This window comes from Cebus imitator, unplaced genomic scaffold (assembly GCF_001604975.1).
Source record: "Cebus imitator isolate Cc_AM_T3 unplaced genomic scaffold, Cebus_imitator-1.0 Scaffold193, whole genome shotgun sequence".
NCBI lineage: Eukaryota > Metazoa > Chordata > Mammalia > Primates > Cebidae > Cebus > Cebus imitator.
Window position 1 is genome coordinate 1022837 of NW_016107508.1, and position 27495 is coordinate 1050331.

The 27495-nt window shown below is 37.4% G+C and overlaps 1 protein-coding gene and 1 pseudogene across 1 annotated transcript in view; one reads left to right on the top strand and one right to left on the bottom strand.

Annotated features, from left to right (window-relative positions):
• Window positions 1-27495, bottom strand: part of CATSPERB (cation channel sperm associated auxiliary subunit beta) — a 152208-nt gene that overhangs the window by 64212 nt on the left and 60501 nt on the right. Inside the window, exons 14-15 of the mRNA XM_037745163.1 lie at window positions 26491-26649; window positions 15279-15423 (exon numbers count right to left, since the gene is read on the bottom strand). Coding sequence (XP_037601091.1) covers window positions 15279-15423; window positions 26491-26649 — 304 coding nt within the window. The remainder of the gene's footprint in view (window positions 1-15278; window positions 15424-26490; window positions 26650-27495) is intronic.
• LOC108316827 lies at window positions 14136-14617 on the top strand (annotated as a pseudogene).

A 27495-nucleotide genomic window follows, 5' to 3' on the forward strand; every position in this document is an offset into this window, starting at 1 on the left:
TCTCTTTTTCGTTTCCTACCCACTTAACAGCAAGATGACTTTGTTGTATTCCTTGGGGATGTCTGTGAGTGTGTATGGATTTACCTCTGATTCATCATTATCCTAAGGGTAGAGCCCTTAGGGGTTCTGGTGTATGGTGGGGCACACCATCTATCATTCTCACTATCTGGGTAGACTCAGGGCCATGTTAGTCTACCAAATTCAAAGTATAAGTTTGCAGGAACTTATAAATCTCTTCAGTCAAAAGGACTTTGGCACTGTGTGCCCTGTTTACCTCTCCAAGTGTATTAGCCTGTTCTCACGCTGCTAATAAAGATGTACCTGAGACTGGGTAATGTATAAAGGAAAGAGATTTAATTGACTCACAGTTTCACATGGCTGAGGAGCAAAGTCACATCTTACATGGTAGCAAGCAAGAGAGCTTATGCAGGGGAACTCGCTTTACAAAACCATCAGATCTTGTGAGACTTATTCACTACCACCAGAACAGCAAGGGAAAGACCTGCCTCCATGATTAAATTACCTCCCCCCAGGTCCCTCCCACAACACATGGGGATGATGGGAGCTACAGTTCAAGGTGAGATTTGGTTGGGGACACAGAGCCAAGCTAAGTTTTTGTTTTCCCTTAGATTTTGGCCTGGTTGTTTCTATTAGCTTTTCTGGTTTATCTATCTATCTATCTATCTATCTATCTATCTATCTATCTATCTATCTATTTGAGACGGAGTCTTGTTCTGTCGCCCAGGCTGGAGTGCAGTGGTACAATCTCAGCTCACCGCAACCTCTACCTCCTGGGTTCGAATGATTCTCCTGCTTCAGCCTCCTGAGTAGCTGGGATTACAGATGTGCACCACCATACCCAGCTAATTTTTGTACTTTTAGTAGAGACAACGTTTCACCATTTTGGTCAGGCTGGTCTCGAACTCTTGACCTCATGATCCGCCCATCTTGGCCTCTCAAAGTGCTGAGGTTACAGGTGTGAGCCACCATGCTCAGCCTCAGGTTATGAATTTTAAAAAATAGTTTATCTAAGTATTTTGTTAGATAAATTATTCTCAGTAGTAAAGTGATGCCTCAACTGGAAATGGAAGTCCCTTGGATACTATGTTCTATGGATGATGTTCATTGTGTCATTACTCATCCAGTTGCCCTATGCATAACTCTTGACTATACCCACTTCTGTCTATTTTACAGCCAATTCTTCACAAACTCCCACTGCTTTCATTGATAATTTTCCATTGTTTTCTCCATATTTGTGGCCACTCTTCTAATGCAGATCCTCATCATCACACGTAAACTTTTAAAATAGCCTCTTATCAACATACCACTTGGCCTAAAATCTCACATTTTCCAGTATATTCCCCTGTATGATCTTTCTAAAATACAAATGTGATTATGTTAACACTCTCTTAGTAGCATGATGAAATTCTTTAGCTTGACTCAAATGGAAAACTGGGTTCAGCTTACCTTTATGGTCTCATCATTAATGAGTCATCCCTAGGAAACTTATAATTTAGCTATAGTATACTACATGTGCCATGTATTTCAACACAATGTCTTAATTCCTCTACATGGAATGTTCCCTTATACTTTTATCTTGATCGTTATGTATAAAGACTGAACACAGTCAATTTCAAATGTATTCTACTTTGGCACGTCAGTCGATTTCTTCTCATGTTCCTTATAGTTCAGTTTTTTATATTTACAAGATATTATATTATTTTAGGACATTGATTCAATAATGATATATTTTTACTATTTACATTTTATCACAGAAAGAACTTTGTTTATTGAATACTTTCAGCCTAAAACACTTGCTCTGTGTGAATATTAACATTACTGCCTCTGTTTTCTTTCCCAGCGTGTTTGGCATATCTGTTTGAATCTTAAATTATATTTTTTTCTCTCCACTTAAGCTTTAAGTTTTTTACTCCTGGCAACATATTTCAAGATTTTAAAATCCAAAATGAAACTCCGTCTTTAATGGAGAAATGTAGGTTACCCTTAGATACCTGCTCATTCCCTCATCTGCTTCAGGGTCGCTCACCCTGGCCACAATACATGCTGCACTACAGCCACACAGCACACCCTTCACCTGAGACTTCCTATTCACCTTACCTTATTATTTTTTTTTTCCTGTGTAGCATTTATCTTATATACAGCCTATTTTGATTTACTTGTTAATTATTAGTCTCTTTTTTTTTTTTTTTTTTTTTTGGGACGGAGTTTCGCTCTTGTTACCCAGGCTGGAGTGCAATGGTGCGATCTCGGCTCGCCGCAACCTCCGCCTCCCGGGTTCAGGCAATTCTCCTGCCTCAGCTTCCTGAGTAGCTGGGATTACAGGCACATGCCACCATGCCCAGCAAATGTTTTGTATTTTTAGTAGAGATGGGGTTTCACCGTGTTGACCAGGATGGTCTCGATCTCTTGACCTCGTGATCCACCCACCTCGGCCTCCCAAAGTGCTGGGATTACAGGCTTGAGCCACCGCACCCGGCCAATTATTAGTCTCTTCTAACAAGCGTGTAAGTTCCACAGGAAAAGAGACTGCTGTACCCTTAGTGGCTGAAACAGTACCTGGCCTATATGAGGTACTGAATAAATGCTGCTGAATAAGTGAATCCATAGCATTTATGGTGATAACTGTAGACCAGCTCTACTTTTGGTTATTCTATGTTGTACTTTGTACATTTTCAGGTTTGTCTTCTTTTTTCTTTTTTATGTCTGCTTTTAAGGGTTATTCTGTTTCCTTTGCTTTAATACAGATATGCAAACTTAAATGTGTATATGTGTGGTGTGTGTGTGTGTGTGTGTGTGTGTGTGTGTGTAGAGATTGAGTCTTGCTATGTTGCCCTGTTGGTCTTGAACTCCTGGCTCAAGCAATGCTCCTACCTTGGACTCCCAAAGTTCTGGAATTCAAGCATGAGCCACCACATCCAGCCTTCTTTTGCTTTTTAAAACTTGTAATGTACACATGTTTTTTTCTTGTTGTTATTTGTTTTTTGTTTTTTTGAGACAGAGTTTCACTCTGTCACCCATGCTGGAGTGCAGTGGCACGATCTTGGCTCACTGTAACCTCTGCTTCCCAGGCTCAAGTGATTCCCCTGTCTCAGACTCCTGAGTAGCTGGGACTACAGATAACCACCAGCATGCACATTTTTAAAAATTCCATGAATGATCACAATAAAGGATTCCAAAAAATATCCTAACTCCATGTAAAGTTAAACTCAGATAAAGAGATAGTATTTTGGACTGCCTTTTAGGGATGGCAAAATTTTGGCTTTCTTGGTTTTAACTTTTTGTTATTCCCCTAACCTTTTAAATTCTTGATTATTTTATCATGTGGTTCTAAGAGACTCTCACTGTGTTTTTGTTTTTTGTGTCAATAATAGTCATGATTTTTCCTCTGAATCATGGTAGTCAGGTTTTTTCTTATGCTCCTGTGAGCTTTTCAGTAGCAAAACTTTGCTGATGTAATTGCTAAGGTTCAATATGCCATATTTTGTGGATAAACATGGCAAGAGACACTTGTTTCACATTTTAACAGTTTGGTAATGAGACACGTCCTATAATTGGTGTGTCTTACAATCATTGTCAGCCAGAGGGCACTCAAACCATAGTGGTCAATTGCCTACCCATGCACGTACTTTGTCTCAGTCATTTATACTGTCATCACTTTAATTGAGTTTCCTGGATCATTGGTGCAATACATGTTGAGTTTTACTGCTGCTTAAAGTGCTTTCAGAAATATGACTTTATAATTTGGCATAGAAACAAAGTTATTGTGAGTGCAGAGAAGAAAACAAAGCAATAGGACATATGTTTATCAGTAAAGCCAGTGTCATGAGAAATCACCAGAATTTGTTGTAGAAGAATTCTACGTTTTCTTTTAGAGAATGAATATGAATAATGAGTTGAGTTGGTTACAAATTCTTAGGTGAAACTAATTTTTTTTTGGAGGTTCTATATTAGAAAATGCGAGAGGCATTGTTGCAGCAGAAGAATCCAAGGCTGGCTTGATTTTTGTTGCTTTAAAATTGATTCACATTTTTCATTTCAAATAATTCAGAAGAGTGTTTTTGCTTTTAGTATTAGTTTGTTTCGCTTTTTGTTCAAAAAATTAATGTCATTATTGATTTTGGTTTCCTTTGCTCTTTCAATTTTTTTGTATTTATTAATCCATCCATCCATCCATTTCTATCAGAGGGCTATGCTGTGCCAGAAACTGTAGATAAAAGAGAGAAACATACAGCCACCATTTCTATTCATCACTGGAAATTCCTACATTTGTAGTTTCTGAATCGTTAGCATCTATATTTATTATTTTAGATTCTTTCCACTCACTTGTTCATTCTACATCTGGATATGTTTTATAGATTATAATTTTTATTGACAAGTTTTCTTGGGTGTTGATTGTTTTTACTGTTTCCAACATTACCTTACTAGGTCTATTTTGATTTTGTTTCACAATATGTGCTGTTTATTCTCTATTTGGCCATTCTTCCAGATCCACTCTCAGACTTTCTCCTTCCTGTTTGGTGCAATGGAAGACTGATTCCTATGAACTGCAATCTTTGTGCTATTTCCAGTTGACTCCTGATTGGGTTTGGCAAATGAAATGCGCAGCAGGAGTTAAGAAAAGGGAAGGAGACAGAAGTTAAGGTCGTTTTCACCCTCTTTCTTCTTGCTTTGGTGGTGTGTTTCTGTGGTGGCTGTGAGCTTCCTAGACTACACCTCTTAAACGGTGGTCCCTATTCCATTCCAGCTTTGACTGGCCTTTAATAATGCCATCTGTCTATATGGCATCTACCTATCTTATCCCTCTAAGCAAACAGACTGTAACATATTTCTCCGATTGCTAGTCTCTGGATATTTTAATATCACTGTTGCGCCCTTTAACCATGTCCACCCTCTGCAAATAGTATCCTTATAAAGGTTCTTTGGTTAAAAGACCTGAGAGGAATTATGTTTCCTACCTGGTCCAAAACTGAAACAGTGTTTTTACCTAAAACGTCCGTAGGACATAGAATATAGAGGTGGGATTCTGGGACTGAGTTACTTGTATACTTAATAAATGAACAGACGACCTCTTATGCCTGGCAAACCATAGCAAGCAAGGGCTTCACAATTATTAGATTATCTCTGTGGAGAGCGTGGGATGGAGTATCTGTGGAAGGGTAAAACTTGAGGCAGTCCAGTGGAGTAGCTGCAGCTGATTATAATAACAACTGTGGTTTTTACAGAGATCGTGGGGTGGCACGACTTTTATGGATATATTGGAGAGCTTACAAAACGAAAAGAAAAGCTTAGGACCTTGAATATTCAATTCGAGGCCAGAGTAGAGGCTCTGGCAGTTATACAGGGAAAAAATGAGCCTCACTTTGTAACATATATAAAATTAGAGACTTTACATTTGATCTGTATATGAAATCTAAAATAATCAATCTCCAGAATAAAACAGCATATTTTCATAGCTTTGGGAAAGGCAAAGAATTCTTAAATAGAATACAAGAAGTAAAAGGTACTAATCATAAAAGGAAAGATTGATCAATTGAGCTTTTAAAAATTAAGAATTGGCTGGGTATGGTGGCTCATGCCTGTAATCCCACCACTTTAGGAGGCAGGTAGATCACAAGATCAGGAGATCGAGACCATCCTGGCCAACATGGTGAAACCCCATCTCTACTAAAAAAATACAAAAATTAGCTGGGCGAGGTGGTGCGTGCCTGTAATTCCAGCTACTAGAGAGGCTGAGGCAGGAGAATTTTCTGAACCAGGGAGCTGGAGGTTGCAGTGAGCCAAGATTGCACCACTGCACTCCAGCCTGGTGGCAGAGCGAGACTCCATCTTAAAAAAAAAATTAATAATTTTTATTCAAAAGATACCATGAAGAAAGTACATAAGACAAGCCACTAATTACAAGAAAATATTTCCAATAAAAAATCAGATCCATAATACATTAAAATCTCATAGAAATCATTAAGGAAAGTAACTCAAATAAAAAAAAAAAGAAAAGTAACTCAAATCAAAACTTGATTCAAAAAACACTTGAAAAGAATTTGCAAAAGAATACAAAAATGAACATATGAACATGTGCTTGACATTATGACTCATGCAAACTAAATCTTCAATGAAATACCATTAGGCTGGATGCAGTGGCTCACACCTGTAATCCCAACATTTTGGGAGGCCTGCCTGGACAGATCACTTGAGGTCAGGAGTTTGAGACTGGCCTGACCAACATGGTGAAACCTGTCTCTACTAAAAATACAAAAAAAAAAAAAAATTAGCCAGGCTTGGTGGGTGGCTGCCTGTAATCCCAGCTACTTGGGAAGCTGAGGCAGGAGAATTGTTTGAACCCAGGAGGCAGAGTTTGCAGTGAGCCAAGATTGCACCACTGTACTTCATCCTGGGTGACAGAGTGAGACTGTCTGAAAAAAAAAAAAGATACCATTACACATTCATCATAATGGCTTACATTTTAAAGACTTGGCCGAGCATGGTGGCTCATGCCTATAATCCCAGTACTTTGGGAGGCCAAGACAGGAGGACTGCTTGAGCCCAGAAGTTTGAGACCAGCCTGGGCAACATGGCAAGATCAAAACCACTACAAAAAATAAAAAAAATCAGCCGAGTCATGGTGGAGTGCACTTGTGGTCCTTGCTACTCAGGAAGCTGAGGTGAGAGGATCACTTGAGCCCAGAAGGTTGAGGCTACTGTGACCTGTGTTCAAGTTACTGCACTCCAGCCTGGGAGTGAGACCCTGTCTCAAAAAAAAAAAGAAGAAAAACTAACAATACTAAGTGTTGACTAGAAGGGGGATCAACTGGAACTCCTTCACATTGCTGGTGGAAGAGCAAATTGATACAATCACTTTGGATAATGTTGGCAGCACTTAAGATTTTTTTTTTTTTTTTCACAAAAAGATAAACAAATATAAACTTAATGATGCAACAATTCCATTCCTAGGTATATATCCAACAGAAAAGAAAGATTATGTCCAGAAGAGATGTATACAAAAATGCTAATCACTGCCTAATTTATGATAGCCCCAAATGGAAACAATACAAATATCCATCAGCAGTAGAATGGATAAATATATGATAGTATATTTGTACAACAGAAGAGTATACAGCAGTGAAAAAGGATAAATTACTAATACATGCAACCTTATAAAGAAATCTTGCAGTCATAATGTTGACTGAACAAGTCAGACACGGACACATTTATACTACACAATTCCATTTGTATGATGTTCAAAGCTATGTAAAACTAATCTATAGTATTATAAATGATAATAACAGCTACCTTTAGAGGTACATAAATGAAAAAAATAAAGGAGGCCATGCGCAGTGACTCATGACTGTAATCCCAGCCCTTTGGGAGGCTGAGGCAGGAGGATCACTTGAGGTCAGGAGTTTGAGACCAGCCTGGCCAACATGGTCAAACCCTGTCTCTACTGAAAATACAAACATTAGCTGGGCATGGTGTTGCATGCCTGTAAACTCAGGTGCTCTGGAGGCTGAGGCAGGAGAATTGCTTGAATCTGGGAGGTGGAGGTTGCAGTGAGCTGAGATCATGCCACTGCACCAGTCTGAGCAACAGAGCAAGACTCTGTCTCAAAAAAAAAAAAAAAAAAAAAAAAGTGGCAAGAGGGAGCTTTCTGGAATACTGGAAATGTTCCACATCGTGTTCCTAACAATACTCACAATTACTTTCGTTTATTTCACAATCATAGGATACCTGATCACCAGAATCTTAGGTTGACACAGCTGCTGTCTCAACATGTGATTCAGACATATAAACCACAAAGATTAATCTTGATACTGACATAAGTTAAACAGAAGCTTTATTGACAGAATAGAGAATAAATAGAGTGGTGAAGATCTGCAGAAATAGAATCAGGATTTTGTGATCTCTCCTTATCCTCAAACAAGGAAGGACCAATAGAGGAGATTGTATGACTGTAAAACTGCCTTTGCTGGTGAACATCAAGGACAAAATATTGAGGCCTACAAAACCATGCTTTTTGAAGTTAGATCAGAAACCTTTAGAAACTTTGTCATTTAAAATCATATCAGAGACTGAATATCAGAAGAAACTGGTTATACAATCAAAAATGCTGCGTGTTAAAAACAAACAAAAAAACACACCCTCTGTCTTGTCTTGGTGAAAGTGTTTTTCTAATTCCTGTTAGACATATTAAAATATCTCCAAGTCCACCTTAATCTCAAAACTTACCCAATAATCTATAAAAGTCCACTGTTGAGGCAATATTGAGAAAAGGAAGGTAAATCAACAAAATCCTGAAGACTCTCGGTAATACGCTCCTAACAAGTAAGAAGGTGTATTGGTCCATTTTCATGCTGCTGATAAAGACATACCTGAGACTGGGCAATTTACAAAAGAAGGAAGTTTAATTAGATTTAGAGTTCCATATGGCTGGGGAAGGTCCCACAATCTTGGCGGAGGGTGAAAGGCATTTCTTACATGGTGGCGGCAAGAGAGAAATGAAGAGGAAGCAAAAGCGGAAATCCCTTATAAATCCATCAGATCTTGTGAGACTTATTCACTATCATGAGAATAGCACAGGAAAAACCAGCCCCCATGATTCAATTACCTACCCCTTGGTCCCTCCTACAACATGTGGGAATTCTGAGAGATACAATTCAAGTTGAAATTTGGGTGGGGACACAGCCAAACCATTTAAGAAGATGACAAGTGGATGAGAAGATATCAAAAGGAAAAGTAAAGGGAAAAGTCAGGCCCTCATGAGCAAAACCAGGTTTACCACTTTCCAGAGCATTTTACTGAGTTGAGAAAAATGGGTCCAAGTCCTATCTAAAAGAGGTGAAGCAGATGGGTCTCAAGAATAATTTGCCTTCACTATGTTAGAGCAAATAGAAGATCTGACCAGTGCTGCACTTTTAATGATGAACTTGATGGAAACAGGAAGAGTGGGAGGAATAGAAGGAGAAGAAGAAGTAAGGAAGGAAAAGGGATAAAGAAGAAGGTGGGTAAATAGAGGAGGGGCGTGGGGAAGATTAGGAAGGGAGGGATTATAGAAAGGAGACAGAGCTAGATGGCTGAATAGAAGCCCTGCAGGAACATCAAATTGAACAATGGTCCACACAAGAAAGCACCTTCATAAGAACCAAAAATCAGCTTGGGTACCAGGTTGGCCACAGTGGACAGTGTATCATGTGGGCTCCTAGGGTCTCTGATTCTGGAACTTGGCTCTTGGATGGCATTTCTAAACCTGCCCTGGAACAGAGTGGGGCCACTGCCATGAAAGGAGAAACCCAGGTCTGACAGCATTCACCACAATCTGACTGAAGAGCCTTTGGGCCTTGAGTGAACAGTGGCAGTAGCCAGGAGGTAACTTCCATGGGCTTGTGGTGGTGATGGCCATGTAGAAAGACTGCTCTGCTTCAGGATAAAGGAGGGAAGTATAGGAAAGATTTTTGTCTTGCAGCTTGGGTGCCAGCTCAGCCACAGTAGAACAGAATACCACATAGACTCTAGGGTTCTCAACTTCCTTGGCTCCCAGATGGCATTTCTGGACCTAGCTGGGGCTGGGGGCAACTCACTGACCTGAAGGGAAGATCATACCCTGGCTGGATTCATCACCTGCTGACTATAGAGCTCTTGGGCCTGGAGTGAACATAGGTAGTAGCCAGGCAGTGGGCACTGTGGGCCTGGGCAAGACCCAGTGCTGTGTGGGCTTTGGGTCTGACCCAGTATAGTCCTAGTGGTGGTGGCTACAGGGGTGTTTGCATCACCCCTCTTCTAGCTCCAGACAGCTTAGCACAGAGAAAGAGACACTATTTATTTGGGGGAAAGTAAGGTAAGAGAACAAAAGCCTCTTCCTGGTAATATAGGGAGTTCTCCTGGATCTTATATAAGACTACCAAGGCAGTACTTCTACAAGTTAGCAATAGCCAAAGCATTACTAGGCTTGAGGTACCTCCTAATGCAGATACAACTACAGTGACCAAAGACTTAGATCACAATACTCAAGTGCCTTTGAATGCTTGGAAAGCTTTCCCAAGAAGGACAGGTACAAACAAGTCCAGACATGAAGACTAAAATAAATACCAAACTCTTTAACCTCCAAACACCAATCAGTGTCCACAAGCATCAAGACCACCCAGAACATGACCTCACCAAAGGAACAAAATAAGGCACCAGAGATCAATCTTGGAGAGACAGAGATATGTGACCTTTTAGACAGAGAATTCAAAATAGCTGTTTTGAGAAAACTCAAGAAAGTTCAATATAATACAGAGAAGGAATCCAGAATCCTGTCAGATAAATTTAACAAAGAGATTGAAACAATTAAAAAGAATCAAGCAGAATTCTGAAGCTGAAAAATGCAATTGACATACTGAAGAATTTATCAGGTCTCTTAATGGCAGAATAGATCAAGCAGAATAAAGAATTAGTGAGCTTGAAGACAGGCTACTTGAAAATACACAATTAGAGGAGATGAAAGAAAAAATAATAAAAAGGAATGAAACATGCTTATAAAATCCAGAAAATAGTCTCAAAAAGGTAAATCTAAGAGTTACTAGCCTTAAAGAGGAGGTAGAGAAAGAGATAGGGATTGAACATTTATTCAAAGGAATAATAACAGAGAGCTTCCCAAACTTAGAGAAAGATATCAATATTCAAGTACAAGAAGGTAACAGAACACAAAACAGATTTAAGCCAAAGAAGACCATCTCAAAGCATTTAATAATAAAATTCCTAAAGTAAATAAAGGATCCTAAAAGCAGCAAGAGAAAAGAAACAATAACATACAAAGGAGCCCCAATACATCTGGTAGCAGACTTTTCAGTGGAAACCTTACAGGCCAGAAGAGAGTGGCATGACATATTTTTAAAAAATCTTTTATCCTAGAATAGTATAAAACGTCTTTCGAACATGAAAAAGAAATACTTTCCCAGATAAAAACAAAACCTGAGGGATTTCATCAACACCAGACCTGCCCTATAAGAAATGCTACAGGGAATACTTCAAGCATAAATAAAAGAATATTAATGAGCAATAAGAAATCATCTGAAGGTAAAAAACTCACTGGTCATAGCAGGTACACAGAAAAACACAGAACATTATAACATGTTAATTATGGTGTGTAAACTACTCATGTCTTGAGAAGAAAAACTAAAAGACAAACTGATCAAATATTATAAGTGCAACTTTTCAAGACATATCAGTTTAAAATAATGAGTTTTATAAGATATTATGGTAACCTAGAATTTGAAAACATACAACATATATATGAAAATAAAAAGCAAGAAATTAATAGCAGAATTGATCAAGCAGAATAAAGAATTAGTAAGCTTGAAGACAGAAGATTAAAACATGCTACCAGAGAAAACTGCCTTCACTAAAAGGAAGATGGGAGGGAAAGAAAGAAGGAAGGGAAAAAAACTAGAAAAAAATTAACTGAATGTCAGGAGTACGTTCTCACTTATCAATAACAACATTTAATGTAAATGGACTAAACTCTTCAATCAAAAGACACAGAGTACCTGAACAGATTAAAAAAAAAAGTCCTAGTGATCTGTTGCCTACAAGAAACACATTTCACCTATAAACACACATATAGACTGAAAATAAAGGGATGGAAAAATATATTCCATGCAAGTAGAAACCAAGAGTAGAAGTCACTATACTTATATCAGACAAAATAGATTTCAAGACAAAAGCTATAGAAAGAGAAAAACAAGGTCATTATATAATGATAAAGGGGTCCATTCAGCAAGAGAATATAAAAATTATAAATATATATACACCCAACACTGGAGCACTCAGATACAGAAAGCAAATATTATTAGAGCTAAGGAGAGAGATAGATCCCAATACAATAACACTTGGAGATTTTGACAACCCATGTTCACCTTTGGACATGATTTTCTGTCTGGACACGTTGTCCAGACAGAAAATCAACAAAGAAACATTGGTCTTAATCTGCACTGTAGCCCAAATGGACCTAATAGATATTTATGGACTATTTCAACCAATGGCTGCAGAATGCAAACTCTTCTCAGCATATAGATCATTCTGAGATAAGTAGACCATATGTTAGACCATCCATATCCATATGCAGAAGATATCCATGTGCAGAAGAATGTAACTAGACTTTTCTGCACACACAAAAATCAAATCAAAATGGATTAAAGACTTAAACCTAAAAGCTATAAAACAACTAAAAGAAAACTTTGAGGAAACTATCTGGGACATTAATCTAGGCAAAGATTTCTTGAGTAATATCCCACAAGCACAGGCAACCAAAGCAAAAACAGACAAACTGAATCACATTAAGTTAAAGAGCTTCTATATAGCAAAAGAAACCATCAACAAAGTGAAGAGACAACCCACAGAATGGGAGAAAATATTTGCAAACTACCCATCTGACAAGGAATTAAAAATTAGAATATATAAGAATATATAAAAAGCTCAAGCAATAGGAATAAACTAACAATCTGATTTTCAAATGGGTAAAAAATCTCAACAGATATTTCTCAAAAGATGACATACAAATGGCAAACAGGCATATGAAAAAGTGCTCAATATCACTGACCATCAGAGAAATGAAAATCAAAACTACAATGAGATTACCATCTCACCCAGTTAAAATAGCTTTTATTGAAAAGACAGGCAATAATGAATGCTGGTGAGGATGTGGAGAAAAGGGAACCCTTGTACACTGTTGGTGGAAATATAAATTAGTACAATGGAGAGTACATTAGTACTATGAAGAATAGTTTGGAGGTTCTTCAGAAAACTAAAAATAGAGCTAACATATGACCTAGCAATCCCACTGCTAGGATATATCCCCACAAAAAGAGATCAGTATATTGAAGAGGTATCTATACTCCCATGTTTATTGTAGCACTATTCACAATGTGAAGCTCTGGAAGCAGCCTAAGTGTCCATCAATAGATGAATGAATAAAGAAAATGTGGTACATATATACAATGGAATACTATTCAGCCGTAAAAAAGAATAAGATCCTGTCATTTGCAACAACATGACTGGAACTAGAGGACATTATTTTAAGTGAACTACGCCAGGCATGGAAAGACAGCGTTTGCATGTTCTCACTTATTTGAGGGAACTGAATATTTTAAAAATTGAACTCATGGAGACATAGAGAGCAGAATAATGGTTACCAGAGGCTGGGAAGGGTAGTGGGGCACTGTATAGGGGGAGAATAAGGATGGTTAATGGGTACAAATATATCGCTATATACAATGAATAAGATCTAGTATTTGACAGCACAACAGAGTGACTACAGTCAACAATAATTTGTTGTACATTTTAAAATAACTAGAGGAATATAATTTGATTGTTTGTAACACAAAGACAATAATAAATTCTTGTGATAGATACTCCATTTACCCCAATATGATTATTACACAGTGTATCCCCATATCAAAATATCTCATGTATCCCATAAATTTATACACCTATTATGTATCCACAAAAATTAATAATATTTTTTTTTAAAAAAAGGAAGGGAAGAGAAGGAAGAAACTAACAGCATATAAAAGAGAAAAAGAATCAAGTTGAGACAAAGCATATCCCAAGATAGGGGGTAAATTTACCTCCATATTCTGCCTCAAAAAATCTTAATAAGTTAAATTCAACAAAACAAGGTCTCAAAGACTCAATAATAGAATGATAAAATAAAATGAAAATGTAGGTCACAAACAAATAGAAATAAATTGAGAATCATGTTCCTTTATCACTCTAGGGTCCTAGGCTGGTTAGCAAAATTCAATTGAATTGGAAAGGAGAGGGCAACTGTCAATCAATATTAACTGTTTTGAGATTTGTTAAAGGATTCAAAATTACAGCCAGATAGGAAGAATAAATTTAAGTGTTCTATACCACTGAAGGATGGCATAGTTAACACTAATATGTTGTATTGTTTCAAATAGCTAGGAGGAGGATATTGAACATTCACAATAAAAAGAAATGATAAATGTTTGAGATGATGGATATGCTAATTACCCTGATCTGATCACTCTACATTATATGTATCAAGATACCACTTTGTGGACCCACTTCCATTACTTGCTGCTATGGACAGTAGGCAGCCAGGGTTAGTGAAAGATCCCAAGATGGCTGGGTGAAAACTTGCTCTAAAAACCACTAACTGGATAGCTTTTGGGGAGATCATTCCCCCAAACCAAAAGGCCATTGCTAATTCCCTGAAATCCTGGAATGAGACCCTCACCGACAGGTTGGCTGCTTTACCTGAGAATCCACCACCTATCGACTGGGCTTACTACAAGGCCAGTGTGGCCAAGACAGGCTTGGTGGATGACTTTGAGAAGAAGTTTAATGCCCTGAAGCTTCCTGTATCAGAGGATCAATATACTGCTCAGGTGGATGCTGCAGAAAAAGAAGATGTGAAGTCTTATGCTGAGTGGGTGTCTCTCTCAAAGGCCAGGATTGTAGAATACGAGAAACAGATGGAGAAGATGAAGAACTGAATTCCATTTGAACAGATGACCATTGAGGACTTGAACGAAGCTTTCCCAGAAACCAAATTGGACAAGCAAAATATCCCTATTGGCCTTATCAACCAATTGAGAACTGATAAAATTGAGTCCAGGAGGAGACTCTGGCCCTTATATTACACATTCTGGACATTAAAAATAGAAATAATTGTACAGTAAAAAAAAGATAGCACTTTGTAAACCCCATGAATATGTGAAATCAATATTTGTTAGTTAAGAAATAAAATTATACTTAAAATTACTTCTTTTGCTGTACAAACACTGATAGGATCAATATAGAGTTGATCAATGAAGCACAAGATCACCAAATGAGGGAGATGAGAGCAGTGTATCATTCACACAGCTCCTCCATTACTAGTTGTGTGTCAGTTGTATCAACATAATCAGCAAAAGTAAGCTAACATTACCTACTTCAGCAAGGTTATTGTGAATATCAAATGAGATGATATTTGTAACATGCTGAGCACAATTGTAACTTGACAAGTGGCAACTGTTATTATTTGGCTTTTAGGACAGTAAAATGTCACTGAAATTGTAAATGAGAACATAGCATGGTGACCTAGTGTTGTTCTTCTTTAGGGCTATTCATAGGATCGATCCTACTTCTGTAGATCCTACAAATCCATCACACCTAATAGTTTTGAAACCTTATGATTAGTTGATTAATAAGGCATGGTTTTTATATATCTTCTAATCCCGGGCCACATGTAATGCTTACATCAATGAAAGCAAATTCCTTACCTGCCTTGGTCGAGTAAACCTTTCCACGTTTAGAAACAAAAGTAATATCTGATGTATAAAAACTATGAAAAGTCTTGCTTATGACATCATCATGAAAGTCAGCTATTAATTCAAAGGTGTTGCCGCCATCGACTGATAGCCATATCTATAGGAATAAAGAGATAATATTTCACTAAAGAGCTGCTATGCAACAGCTGGCAATTACCTATCAGTCTACATGAGAATAGCCATGGGACATGATCTTTCCCATATGCCCACATTCATCACACACACACACACACACACACACACACACACACACACACACTTTACCTACTTGTTTGACCTTCTATTTCCATCCTAGAGTGTGTATGAAAGTATTTGTGGCAGAGTATCAGGTCTACACAATATGCATAGTGACTGTATAAAAGAACAAAGTTATTCCTATGATCTTCCAAATAATTCCCTTGCTCATAAAAGAATGGAGTGCTGAATGCATTTGGATCAGGGGAGGGGTTTATCTTATATTGACATACAACTTCAGGTTCTAGGTGTCTGGCAAATATATACACAGACATATTTTGCATGGAAGAGCCCCTTGTCATTTACAAGGCATGTGTCTTGGGACCTTCATAGGTCCTCAAATCACTAATCCCACTATATAGTTATATTAGTTTATTATTATAGCATCTTAGTTTCTCTATCTCCTCATCTTTAGGTAAGAGTTGTTTGAGGATAAAACATATTGATCATGTATTAATAATTCCCACTTGCTACCTCTTTTAATGAACATTTCTGTTGTTTGGATTTTTATAAAAGTAATTTTAGTAACAAGTTATACAAGGAAATAGGCTTTTCTCACATTTCCAACTTTATAAATATGGCTGAAGTGTCTTAGACCACCATTCAAATAATTCTTCTTTTACTCCTCATCTGATATAATCAATCCTAGTCTCCTCTATCCCTTCCCAGAGGCAACTAGTTAATCAGTTTGAAAATTCTATATATTTACATTCATATGTATGTATATACCAATAGAATATGTACGTACTGATTTCATTTTTATGTCAAGGAGGAGAGAAAGGCATTTAGACTTGGACAGGAAGTACCCTTGCCCTGAACTGCTTGCTTAGTGGACCTGAATATTACAAACACACACAGGAAACGTACTGAATAACACATAGGTGCTTCTATTACTCAGGATGCAGCACTCATTGCTGGCATAACACAATCCATGATCCATGATTTATATGGTATGTGGACCTCAATTTGCACTCTTGCTTTGGGCCCTGCAAATATTACTGGTGAGCAGGGATGTAGTTAGAGCGTGTAAGGAAGGGCACTTTGAAAAGTCGTTCGAACTTGTATCATACTGTACACTGTACCTGTTGTTCTATAAGTTACCTTTGTCACTCAGTAATGTATGTCAGATCATTTGTTAGCTCATGTGGATCACCACATTATTCTGTGCTGCCCTATAATTTCCAACTTAATGGATATACCATACTTGAGATATACTACTTTTCTAGTAATGAACATTTAAAAGTTGTACCCAAATTTTCACTTTCATGAACAATGCAGTGAACATTTATGTATCTGCCTATTTGTACTAATGTTACAGTGTTATCTTTAAAGAAAATACTGAAAAATTGAGTTGCTGAGTCACCAGTGGCACAATTTTGTCTCACTGCAACTTTTGCCTTCCCTGCTTAAGCGATCCTCTTACCTTAGCCTCCCAAGAAGCCGGGACTACAGGCGTATGCCACCATGCTCAGCTAATTTTTGTAATTTTTTGTAGAGATGGGGTTTTGCCATGTTGCCCAGGCTTATCTTAAACTCCTGGGCTCGAGCAATCTTCCTGCCTTGACCTCCCGAAGTGCTGATATCACAGGCATGAGCCACTGCATCTAGCCACATTTCTATAATTTTGATAGAGACTACCCAAGTGCTGTTCAATTTTGCTGAACCAGATTATGGTCCCACCAGTAGTGTATGAGAAAATCTATTTCCCTAAATCTCACCAATATTTGATATGACCAAAAATCTACTTTTAAGTTTTACTTATGATCTGAATGTAAAGTGACATCTCATTGCATTTTTCCCTAAATATTTAAATTATTTAACTATACATGGCTCATTTGTATTTTCCTTATGTTATTTAATAACATAATGAACATGTGTGCACTGAAAATCTATGAATCAGTATATTGCTAGTAATTTACATCTTCCTGTTTCTCCCCATTCCTATCCCTCTGCCTTCCCTGTTACATATGCAACATCCTAAATTTGGCGTTTTTTCATTCCCTTGGTATTTAAAATTTTTTTAGCACATATGTTTAAGTAACATATTGCTTAACTTTACTTATTTTTGCTCCTTGTAAAAAGGGCTATGGTAATACCATAGATTGTCTTCTATAACTTACTTCCCCTCAACATTATTTACTTAAATTCATATGTGTTGCATACAGCTGAATTCATTTGCTTTTTCATTTCTATATAATAGTTCATTAGGTAAATAAGATGTAATTTACTTATTCATTTTCCTATTCATAGACATCTGGATTACTTTTAGTAATTTAATGTTATTACTTGCAGTACCCCTGATGAACATTTTTCTTTAATTGTACTTTAAATTCTGGGGTACATGTGCAGAACATGTAGGTTTGTTACATAGGTATACACATGCCATAGTGGTTGGCTGCATCCATCACCCTGTCATCTACATTAGGTATTTCTCCTAATGCTATCCCTCCCCTAGCCCTCCATCCCCTGACAGTCCCTGATGTGTGATGTTCCCCTCCCTGTGCCTGTGTGTTCTCATTGTTCAATTCCCACTTGTGAATGAGAACATGCAGTGTTTGGTTTTCTGTTCTTGTGTTAATTTGCTGAGAATGATGGTTTCCAGCTTCATCCATGTCCCTGCAAAGGACATTAACTCATCCTTTTTTATGGCTGCAGAGTATTCCATGGTGTATATGTGCCATATTTTCTTTATTCAGTCTATCATTGATGGGCATTTGGGTTGGTTCTGAGTCTTTGCTATTGTAAACAGTGCTGCAATGAACATACATGTACATGTGTCTTTATAACAGAACAATTTATATTCCTTTGGGTATACACCCAGTAACGGGATTGCTGGGTCAAATGGTATTTCTAGTTCTAGATCCTTGAGGAATCACCACACTATCTTCCACAATGGATGAACCAATTTACACTCCCACCAACAGTGTAAAAGTGTTTCTGTTTCTCCACATCCTCTCCAGCATCTGTTGTCTCCCAGCTTTTTAGTGATGGCCATTCTAACTGGCATGAAAGGGTATCTCAATGTGGTTTTGATTTGCATTTCTCTAATGACCAGTGATGATGAGCTTTTTAAAATATGTTTGTTGGCTGCATAAATGTCTTCTTTTGAGAACTGTCTGTACATATCCTTTGCCCACTTTTTGATAGGGTTGTTTGTTTTTTTTCTGTAAATTTGTTTAAGTTCAAAGTAGATTCTGGATATTAGCCCTTTGTCAGATGGGTAGCCTGCAAAAATTTTCTCCCATTCTGTAGGTTGCCTGTTCACTCTGATGATAGTTTTTTTTGCTGTGCAGAAGCTCTTTAGTTTAATTAGATCCCATTTGTCTATTTTGGCTTTTGTTGCTATTGCTTTTTGTGTTTTAGTCATGAAGTCTTTGCCCATGCCTATGTCCTAAATGGTATTGCCCAGGTTTTCTTCTAGGGTTTTTATGGTTTTAGGTCTTACATTTAAATCTTTAATCCATCTTGAGTTAATTTTTGTATAAGGTGTAAGGAAGGGATCCAGTTTCAGCTTTCTCCATATGGCTAGCCAGTTTTCCCAACACCATTTATTAAATAGGGAATCCTTTTGCCATTGCTTGTTTTTGTCAGGTTTGTTGAAGATCAGATGGCTGTAGGTGTGTGGCATTATTTCTGAGGCCTCTGTTCTGTTCCATTGGTCTATATATCTGTTTTGGCACCAGCACCATGCTGTTTTGGTTACTGTAGCCTTGTAGTATAGTTGGAAGTCAGGTAGTGTGATGCCTCCAGCTTTGTTCTTTTGGTTAGAATTGTCTGTGGGCTCTTTTTTGGTTCCATATGAAATTTAAGGTGGCTTTTTCCAATACCCATAATGAATATTTTAAAATATCTCCTATGTGTTACCCTTGCTGAAAAGTGCAATTGGTGGGTCACAGGATATGCAAATATTCACATTTACAAGATAATAATAGAATGACAAATTGCTTTCCAGAATAGTTGTAATAATTTACTCTCCCATCAGCAATATATAAGAAATCCTGTTGATCCACACTTTATTCAACATTTTGTATTATCAGAATTTTCTCAATTAAGTAGCTGAAAATGATATCATCTTTCATTCCTGATTTGTATTTCCCTGATTGCTTGTGAACTCCCTTATCTCTTCACATATTCATTCCACTTGTGTTTCCTTTTCTGTGATATGCCTATTTGTATGTTTTCTCCTTTTTGCTATTAGGTTGTCTTTTTCATATTGCTTTGCAGAAATTCTTTGTATATTCTTACTTCTATAATTCTTTCTTAATTAAATGTGTTGCAAATATCATCTCCCAGTTTGCAGATTGTTATTTTTCACTTCTTAGGATATCCTTCATGGAAAAGTCTCTTTCTCTTCCTCTCCTTCCTTCTTTCTCTTTCATCCTCCCTCCTCCACCTTTTTCTCCTCTTCTGCTTCCCCATCCTTCTTTTTTTTTTTTTTTTTTTTTTTTTTTTTTTTGTGTTTTTGTTTTTTTTTTTTGTTAAGGGAGGATGCAGAGAATTTTCTTTAGGTAAAAAGTGAAGTTAGGAGACTCTAATCTGATTTGGGGTCCTAACCAAAGGAGAAACATGACCACTAAATGGCTGATTTACAAGTGAGCTTTGGCACATATCACCAGTGTAACTTAGAATCAGTCTCGATTCTCCTTATTATTTTTCATTTTGAATGTTTGACTCGATCCAAATTATAAGTCATTGCCAAATTACTTTGCTTTGTCTGGATTGTGCTACTGTATATGGATGATGCTCAAAATTATTAAAAATTAATTTAGATGTTTTCAATTTTGTGAGGAGATGGCAGATATTTTCTAGGTCATAATACAAAAGTGATTTGTGATCTACTGGTTATCTTATAATTTTGTTTTTTTTAATTGAGGTAAAAAATCCATATCATAAACTTTTTCATGTTATCCATTTTTAAGCATACAGTTCAGTAGTGTTAAGTATATTTATATTGCAGTGGAAGAGTTTTTCCCACACATGGATAGTCTCCCCCATTACCAGGATTCCCAACCAGAGTGGTGCTTTTGTTACAACTAATGAACCTACATTGATACATCATTATCACTCAGAGTCCATAATTTACATTAGGGACCATTCTTGGTCTTGTATATCCTATGGACTTAGACCAATATATAATGGCATGTATCCACCATTATAGTATCATAGAGAAGAGTTTCACTGCCCTAAAGTCCTCTGTTCTCTGCCTATTCATCCTCTCTTCCCTCTAATCTCTGGCAACCACGGATCTTTTTGGTGTCTGTCTTCATAGCTTGGCCTTTTCCAGAATGTCATATACTGGAATCATAAAGTTTGTAGCCTTTTAAGATTAGTTTCTTTTTCTTAGTAATATGCATTTAAGTTTCTTCCATGTCTTTTATATTGCTTGATAACTCATTTCTGCTTCACACTGAATAATAATCCATCATCTGGATATACCAAGTTTATGTATCCATTCTTCTCATGAAGGACATCTTGGTTGCTGTACATATTTTTTTAGATTTATATCAAAGTATTTCATTTTGGGGGGTGCTAATGTAAAGCGTTTGTGTTTTTATTTCAAATTCCGTATGTTCATTGCTGGCATATAGCACAGTAATTGTTTTTTATTTTTTATTTTTGTATTAACCTTGTATCTTGCAATCCTGCTATAAATGCTTGCTAGTTCAGATTGTTTTTTTGGTCAATTCTTTCCAATTTTCTACATAGTCATGTCATCTTTTTTTTCCCTTCCAAATCTATATACTTTTTATTTGCTTTTTTGAGGGGTCTTATTGCATTAGTTAGGACTTCCAGTATAATGTTCAAAATCCTTGCCTTGTTCCTGATCTTAGTGGAAAAGCTTCTAGTTTCTCACCATTTAGTATGATGCTATCCGAAGATTTGGGGTAAATATTCTTTACTAAGTTGAGGAAGTTCCCCTTCATTCCTAGGTTACTGAGAGAGTTTTTGTCAGGAATAAGCAATGGGTTTTGTCAAATGCTTTTTCTGCACCATTTATATAATTATGTCATTTTTCTTGTTTAGCTTATTGATGTGGAAGATTACATTAATCGATTTTAAAATGTTGAACCAGGTTTGCATACCTGAGACAAATCCCATTTAATTATGGCATATAACTCTTTTTATACATTGTTGGATTTGATTTGCTAATATTTTGTGGAGCATTTTTTTGCATCTGCATCTGTGTTTGTGAGATATACTGGTTTATAGTTTTATTTTTTGTAATATCTTTGTTTGTTTTTGGAGTTAGTGTGATGTTGGCTTCAAGGAGTGAGTTAGGAAGCATTCCCTTTGCATCTATCTTCTGAAAGAGATTATAGATAACTGTTCTGTTTTCTTTTAAAATATTTTCTAGAATTCACAAGTGAATCCAACAGGGTCTAGTGCATTCTATTTTAGAAGGTTATGTCTAGTGCTTTCTGTTTTAGAAGGTTATTATTTATTGTTTTGATTTATTTAATAGATATATACCTATTCAGATGATCTATTTCTTCTTGTGTGAATTTTGGCAGATTGTGTATTTTAAGAAATTTGACAATGTAGGTTATTAAATTTGTGGGCACTGAGTTCATAGCATTCCTTTATTATTCTTTTAATGTCCATGAGATATTTCCTCTTTTATTTCTGAAATGTTATTTTGATCCTGTTTTTTTTTTTTCCTATTTAGCCTAGCTAGAGGCTTACTGATTTTATTAATACTTTCAAAGAACTGTTTTTCAGTTTTGCTGATTTTCTTTGTTGATTTCCCATTTCCAATTTCATTAATTTCTGCTCTAGTTTTTGTCATTCAATTTTTCCTTCTTCCCTTGGATTTAGCTTTCTGTAATTTCCTAAAAAGGAAGCTTAGGTGATTGATTTTAGATATTTTTTCTTTCTTAATATATGCATTCAATTCTATAAATTTCCCTATAAACAATGTTTTCATTGTATTCCACAAATTTTGACATTTTTTAAAAAATTAATTTTGTGAGCACACAGCAGGTGTATATATTTACGGGGTACATGAGATACTTTGGTGCAGGCTGTTGAGATTTACTTGGGTTGGCTGGCAAAATATTAGGGAAATACTATGGCAAATTATAAATTATAGTCTCAAACCTTTTGGAAGGCCAAAAGGTTTTATTGGGGCAGGCCAAAGGCAGCAGGTCCATTATGTTAGGGAAAAGACAGGGATGATAAGAGGCTTTCCCAGTTTAAGTCTGTTTACCCCACATCCCTCTGTCTCTACTCTGTTTACTCATGTAAACTTTGTGCTGGATGGTCCTCTCAGTGGGAGGTCGAAAAGGAATTACACAATAATGGTGTTTACTCTGGGCCCCTGGAACCTAAAGCTTTTATCATTCGTAAAACCATTCTTTTAACCATGTTAAATATCCACAAGCATATTGACTTAGAACCTCTGTTATAAAATATTTACTTAAAAAAAGTGTGACGTACAGGGGGTCTTGGTCGATTGGCTGCAGTTGCTCTCAGAAGGCAGCCAATGACCATCCCTAGCCTACTTGAATCACTGAACCAGGTGTGAGAGTGCAAAATAATAATGGCAACAATATTTTGATATACATATCTATTTATCTGTGTGTGCTTAAATATATGTGAAATGAATGGCAACAATGATAAAAGGGAGGGGAGGCAGTAATCAGGATTATTTTGTTATTACAAGGTACTCACTATCCATGAAGTGGTATGGTATTACTTGATAGTGGACATGGATTAATCATAAATATATGTTGCAAAACTAATACAACCCCTAAAAATTTTGTAAGTAAAATGAATATGCTAATAAAGGAGAGAAATGAAGTTATATAAAATGCTTAGTTAAAAACACAGAAGGCAAAAAAAGAATGGAAGACAAAAGACAAAGAAAGAGAACAAATAGAACATGATAACCAATATGGTAGATATTAATCTCACTATATCAATAATCATATTCTGCATCAGTGGTCTAAAGACACAGAGATCATTAGAGTGGATTAAAAACCAGTCCCAACTATGTGCTGTCTACAAGAGATCCACTTAACATATAAAGACACATACAGATCAGTAAATGGATGGAGAGGATATACCAAGTTAATACTAATAGAAAAAAAAATCAGGATTGTTTTATTAATTTCAGACAGAGCAGACTTCAGACCAAGGAAAGTTATTGGGGTAAAGGGACATTACATAATGATAAAAAGGCCAATCTTCAAGAAGACGTAACAGTCTTTAAGTGTATGTGCTTAACACTAGAGTGTTAAAATACATGCAGCAAAAACTGACAGCACTGCAAGGGGAAATACATGGATTCACTATTCAGCATCCCTATGAGAACATTACTTAGATTTTGTTTCACAGACCTATTGGCCCCCAAAATACACAACATGATTCTCATTATATTTATGTTCTCATTTAACTGGGCCATTTTGGGAGCTTGTTTAGAGGTTCTAGCAGGGGAGTGCAGCTACTCATATACCCTTGACTGAAGACTGGTCCCCCTCTATAGGGGTTGGTTGTCCTCTTCAATCGAGTGCACAGTTTTGGGAGGGATGCACATGGAGCGGTGAGGGAGGAAGGGGACACTTGCCTAGCCATCCAGATTAGCCAAATCAACACTGGTGATCAATGGGGTAACACATGTCACAGCCAGATCGCCCTCACATCCAACTGGGCCATTTTGTAAGCTCTATTACATTTACATCAGTTTGACCTGTTGTTCATCTGTTTCCACAAGCACTGTTCCAATTCCTTGGCCTTTCTAAATTTTTGTTCCACTGTTAGTTCTGCTTCTTAGCTTCATTTTAGATAAAGCCCTTTATCTTTAATTCTATTTATTTTCCACAGTCAAAACACACATAAATGAACTTTTTGTGTGTGTGAAATGGGGTCTCACTCTGTCACCCAGGTTGGAGTGCAATGGCACAATCTTGGCTCACTTCAACTTCTACCTCCCAGGCTCAAGGGATCCTCCCACCTCAGCCTCCTGAGTAGCTGGGACCACAGGCACGTGCCGCCACACCTGGATAATTTTTTGTATTTTTTGGTGGATACAGGGTTTTGCCATGTTGCTCAGGTAGATCTCGAACTCTTGAGCTCAGGCAATCCACTCACCTTGGCCTCACAAAGTGCTGGGATTACAGGTGTGAGCCATTGCACTCAGCCTGAATTTTTAAGGTGTATAAAATACTGGCAAAATTTCTGAGCTACACACTTTTTAACCATTAAGTTCAAGTACAATAACTCCTTACATCACTGTTAATTTCCAATCCATGGGCCCTAGGAATTCTAGAACAAAAGATAACGAAGAAACCACTTTTTCAAAAAATGACAGAAAATGTGTAAATAAAGTGATAGGATTCTATACAGTTGGAGAAATACAGAGAAAAAAAAAAAACACAAGAGGGAGACTGGGGGAAATGCATGCCCAAGAACTCTATTTAGATGATCACCTGTCATATACGTGGAGAAATCTGGACACCATAGAATGCAAACTGTGTTCCTCTTATAAAAAGAACAAACATTGAAGAGCCAAAGAAGAAATTAGAGGTTTTAAACTGATATTGGGTGGGCGCAGTGGCTCATGCCTGTAATCCCAGCACTTTGGGAGGCTGAGGCAGGTGGATCACTTGAGGTCAGGAGTTTGAGACCAGCCTGGCCTACCTGGTGAAACTCCATCTCTACTAAAAATACAAAAATTAGCTGGGTGTGGTGGCAGGTACCTGTAATCCCAGCTTCTTGGGAGGCTGAGGCAGGAGAATTACTTGAACCCGGGAGATGGAGGTTGCAGTGAGCCAAAATGGTACCAGTGCACTCCAGCCTGGGTGACAGAATGAGACTCCGTATCAAAACAAAACAACAATAAAAAAAAAAAAAACTGATATGGTTAGGCTTTGTGTCCCTACCAAGATCTCATCTTGAATTATAATCCCCATAACCCCAGGTGCTGAGGAAGGAACAAAGTGGAGGTGATTGGATCATGGGAGCGTATCCCCTCATGCTGTTCTCGTGACAGTAAGTGAGTTCTCATGAGATCTAATGGTTTTATAAGAGGCTGTTTCCCCTTCACTCTTCCACTCTTCTCTCTCCTGTTGCCCTATGAATAGGTGCCTTCTGCCATGATTGTAAGTTTTCCGAGGCATTCCCAGCCATGCAGAACTGTGAGTCAAACCTATTGTATTTATAAATTACCCAGTCTTGGGCAATTCTTTATAGCAGTGTGAGAACGGACTAACACATAAACATTTCGTGTGAAAACTAAAATACGAAGAGAGTTTTAAGGAGACCTAGAAACAGGGTATCATCTTTACAAATCTCTCAATTTTGCACATAATACAGATATTTGAGAAACTGAATTAGTTCCTTCTTTGGAAGTCATTGCAACGCTTTCTTAGTTGCAATGTTTGCTTAATGTTTCATATCTGTGGCCCTTACTTTTAAACTGTCCAATGCTCCATAGATGGTATAACTACCCCTTTACCAAGCTTTCTGGTTACTGATACAGAACTATTTGACTGAAGGAGCAGCCAGAGGGTGGAAAATGCTAACAGTGGAACTTAAAGAACAACACAGCCAGAAAGTCAAGCTCAAAGTCAAACAGAAAAAGGCAAACATTAAATGCTGGAAACACCAGTTAGAAATACAGTTTTAATGGGTTAGTTGCAAAATCTAAGTCATTCAGAGCTGGAAATACATGTATAGTGATTGGCAACATTCAGTGTAACTCTGATGTACCCATGGCTCATTTTTGTCAGCCAATGAACTACCTGAAAGGTAAAAACTGATAATAGACACCAAGCTTACTATACAATAAATAGTCAATAAATATTGTCTTCCCTCCCACTGCCACCTCTAGGTCATCAGAGAAGCTCTGTTCTTAATGTACAGCCATGCAGCATAGAGTAGGTGGATGATTTGACCCTAACCCAGACTGTGAAGTTTCCTGTGGACTCACCTGATTGCCGTAAACATACAAAAAGTGGCTTCGGGGATGAAACACCATTCCAACGGCGGAAGAGAATGATGAAGGAAACCGAAAAATTGGAAATTTTGGCTGTAAACTCGGTTCATCATTTTTCAGGATGCTCACAGAGGCAGTGACAGTTTTTTTGGCCTAGGTAAGCAAATGATGAGCAAGTGATAAGAATTCGGCCGTTATTATTAGTCTGTGTACAATTTTTAGAGTTTCCCATTACTTGGATTTTGATTGAGAGAGATATACCCATTAACACAACATAGAACTAAAAGGATTAGCAATAATTGTTACCTCTTGACTCCACCACTCTGGCCCCTGCCACACACCCAACTTATAGTTGTTGAAAATGAAGTTTAGGAGATTAAATAATTTGTGCAAAGTTCTATAATTAACAATGAAGAGAGGTTTATTATAGAATCACTGCTGAGCTTGGCAGACAGACTCCAATGCCCATGCTTATAACTATCATGCCAAAAGGGTGGATGCTAAGTCACACTCCAATTCTATTCAACCATGATTTTAAAGGGTCTGAATATGATACATCAGGCCAGGCGCAGTCTTCAGCTTAAAATTATCTTTATATAAAAGTGGCTTGTAACCTCAGCACTTTGGGAGGCCTATGCTCAAGAGGATTGCTTGAGCCTAGGAATTTGCGACCAGCCTGGTCAACAAAGTGAGACCTAACTGTATATAAAAAAATTAAAAATTAGCCAGGCATGATGACCTGCACCTATAGTCCCAGCTACACATCAGGCTGAGGCAGAGGATCACTTGAGCCAGGAGTTAGTCTGTGGTGAGCTATGATCACACCACTGCACTCCAGCCTGAGTGACAGAGTGAGACCCTGTCTCAAAAGCCAAAAAAAAAAAAAAAAAAAAAAAAAAGAGAGATATGACACCTCAAAATATGCCACTTTTGGCTAGGCATGGTGGCTTACACCTGTAATCTCAGCACTTTGGGAGGCTGAAGTGGGTGGGTCACTTG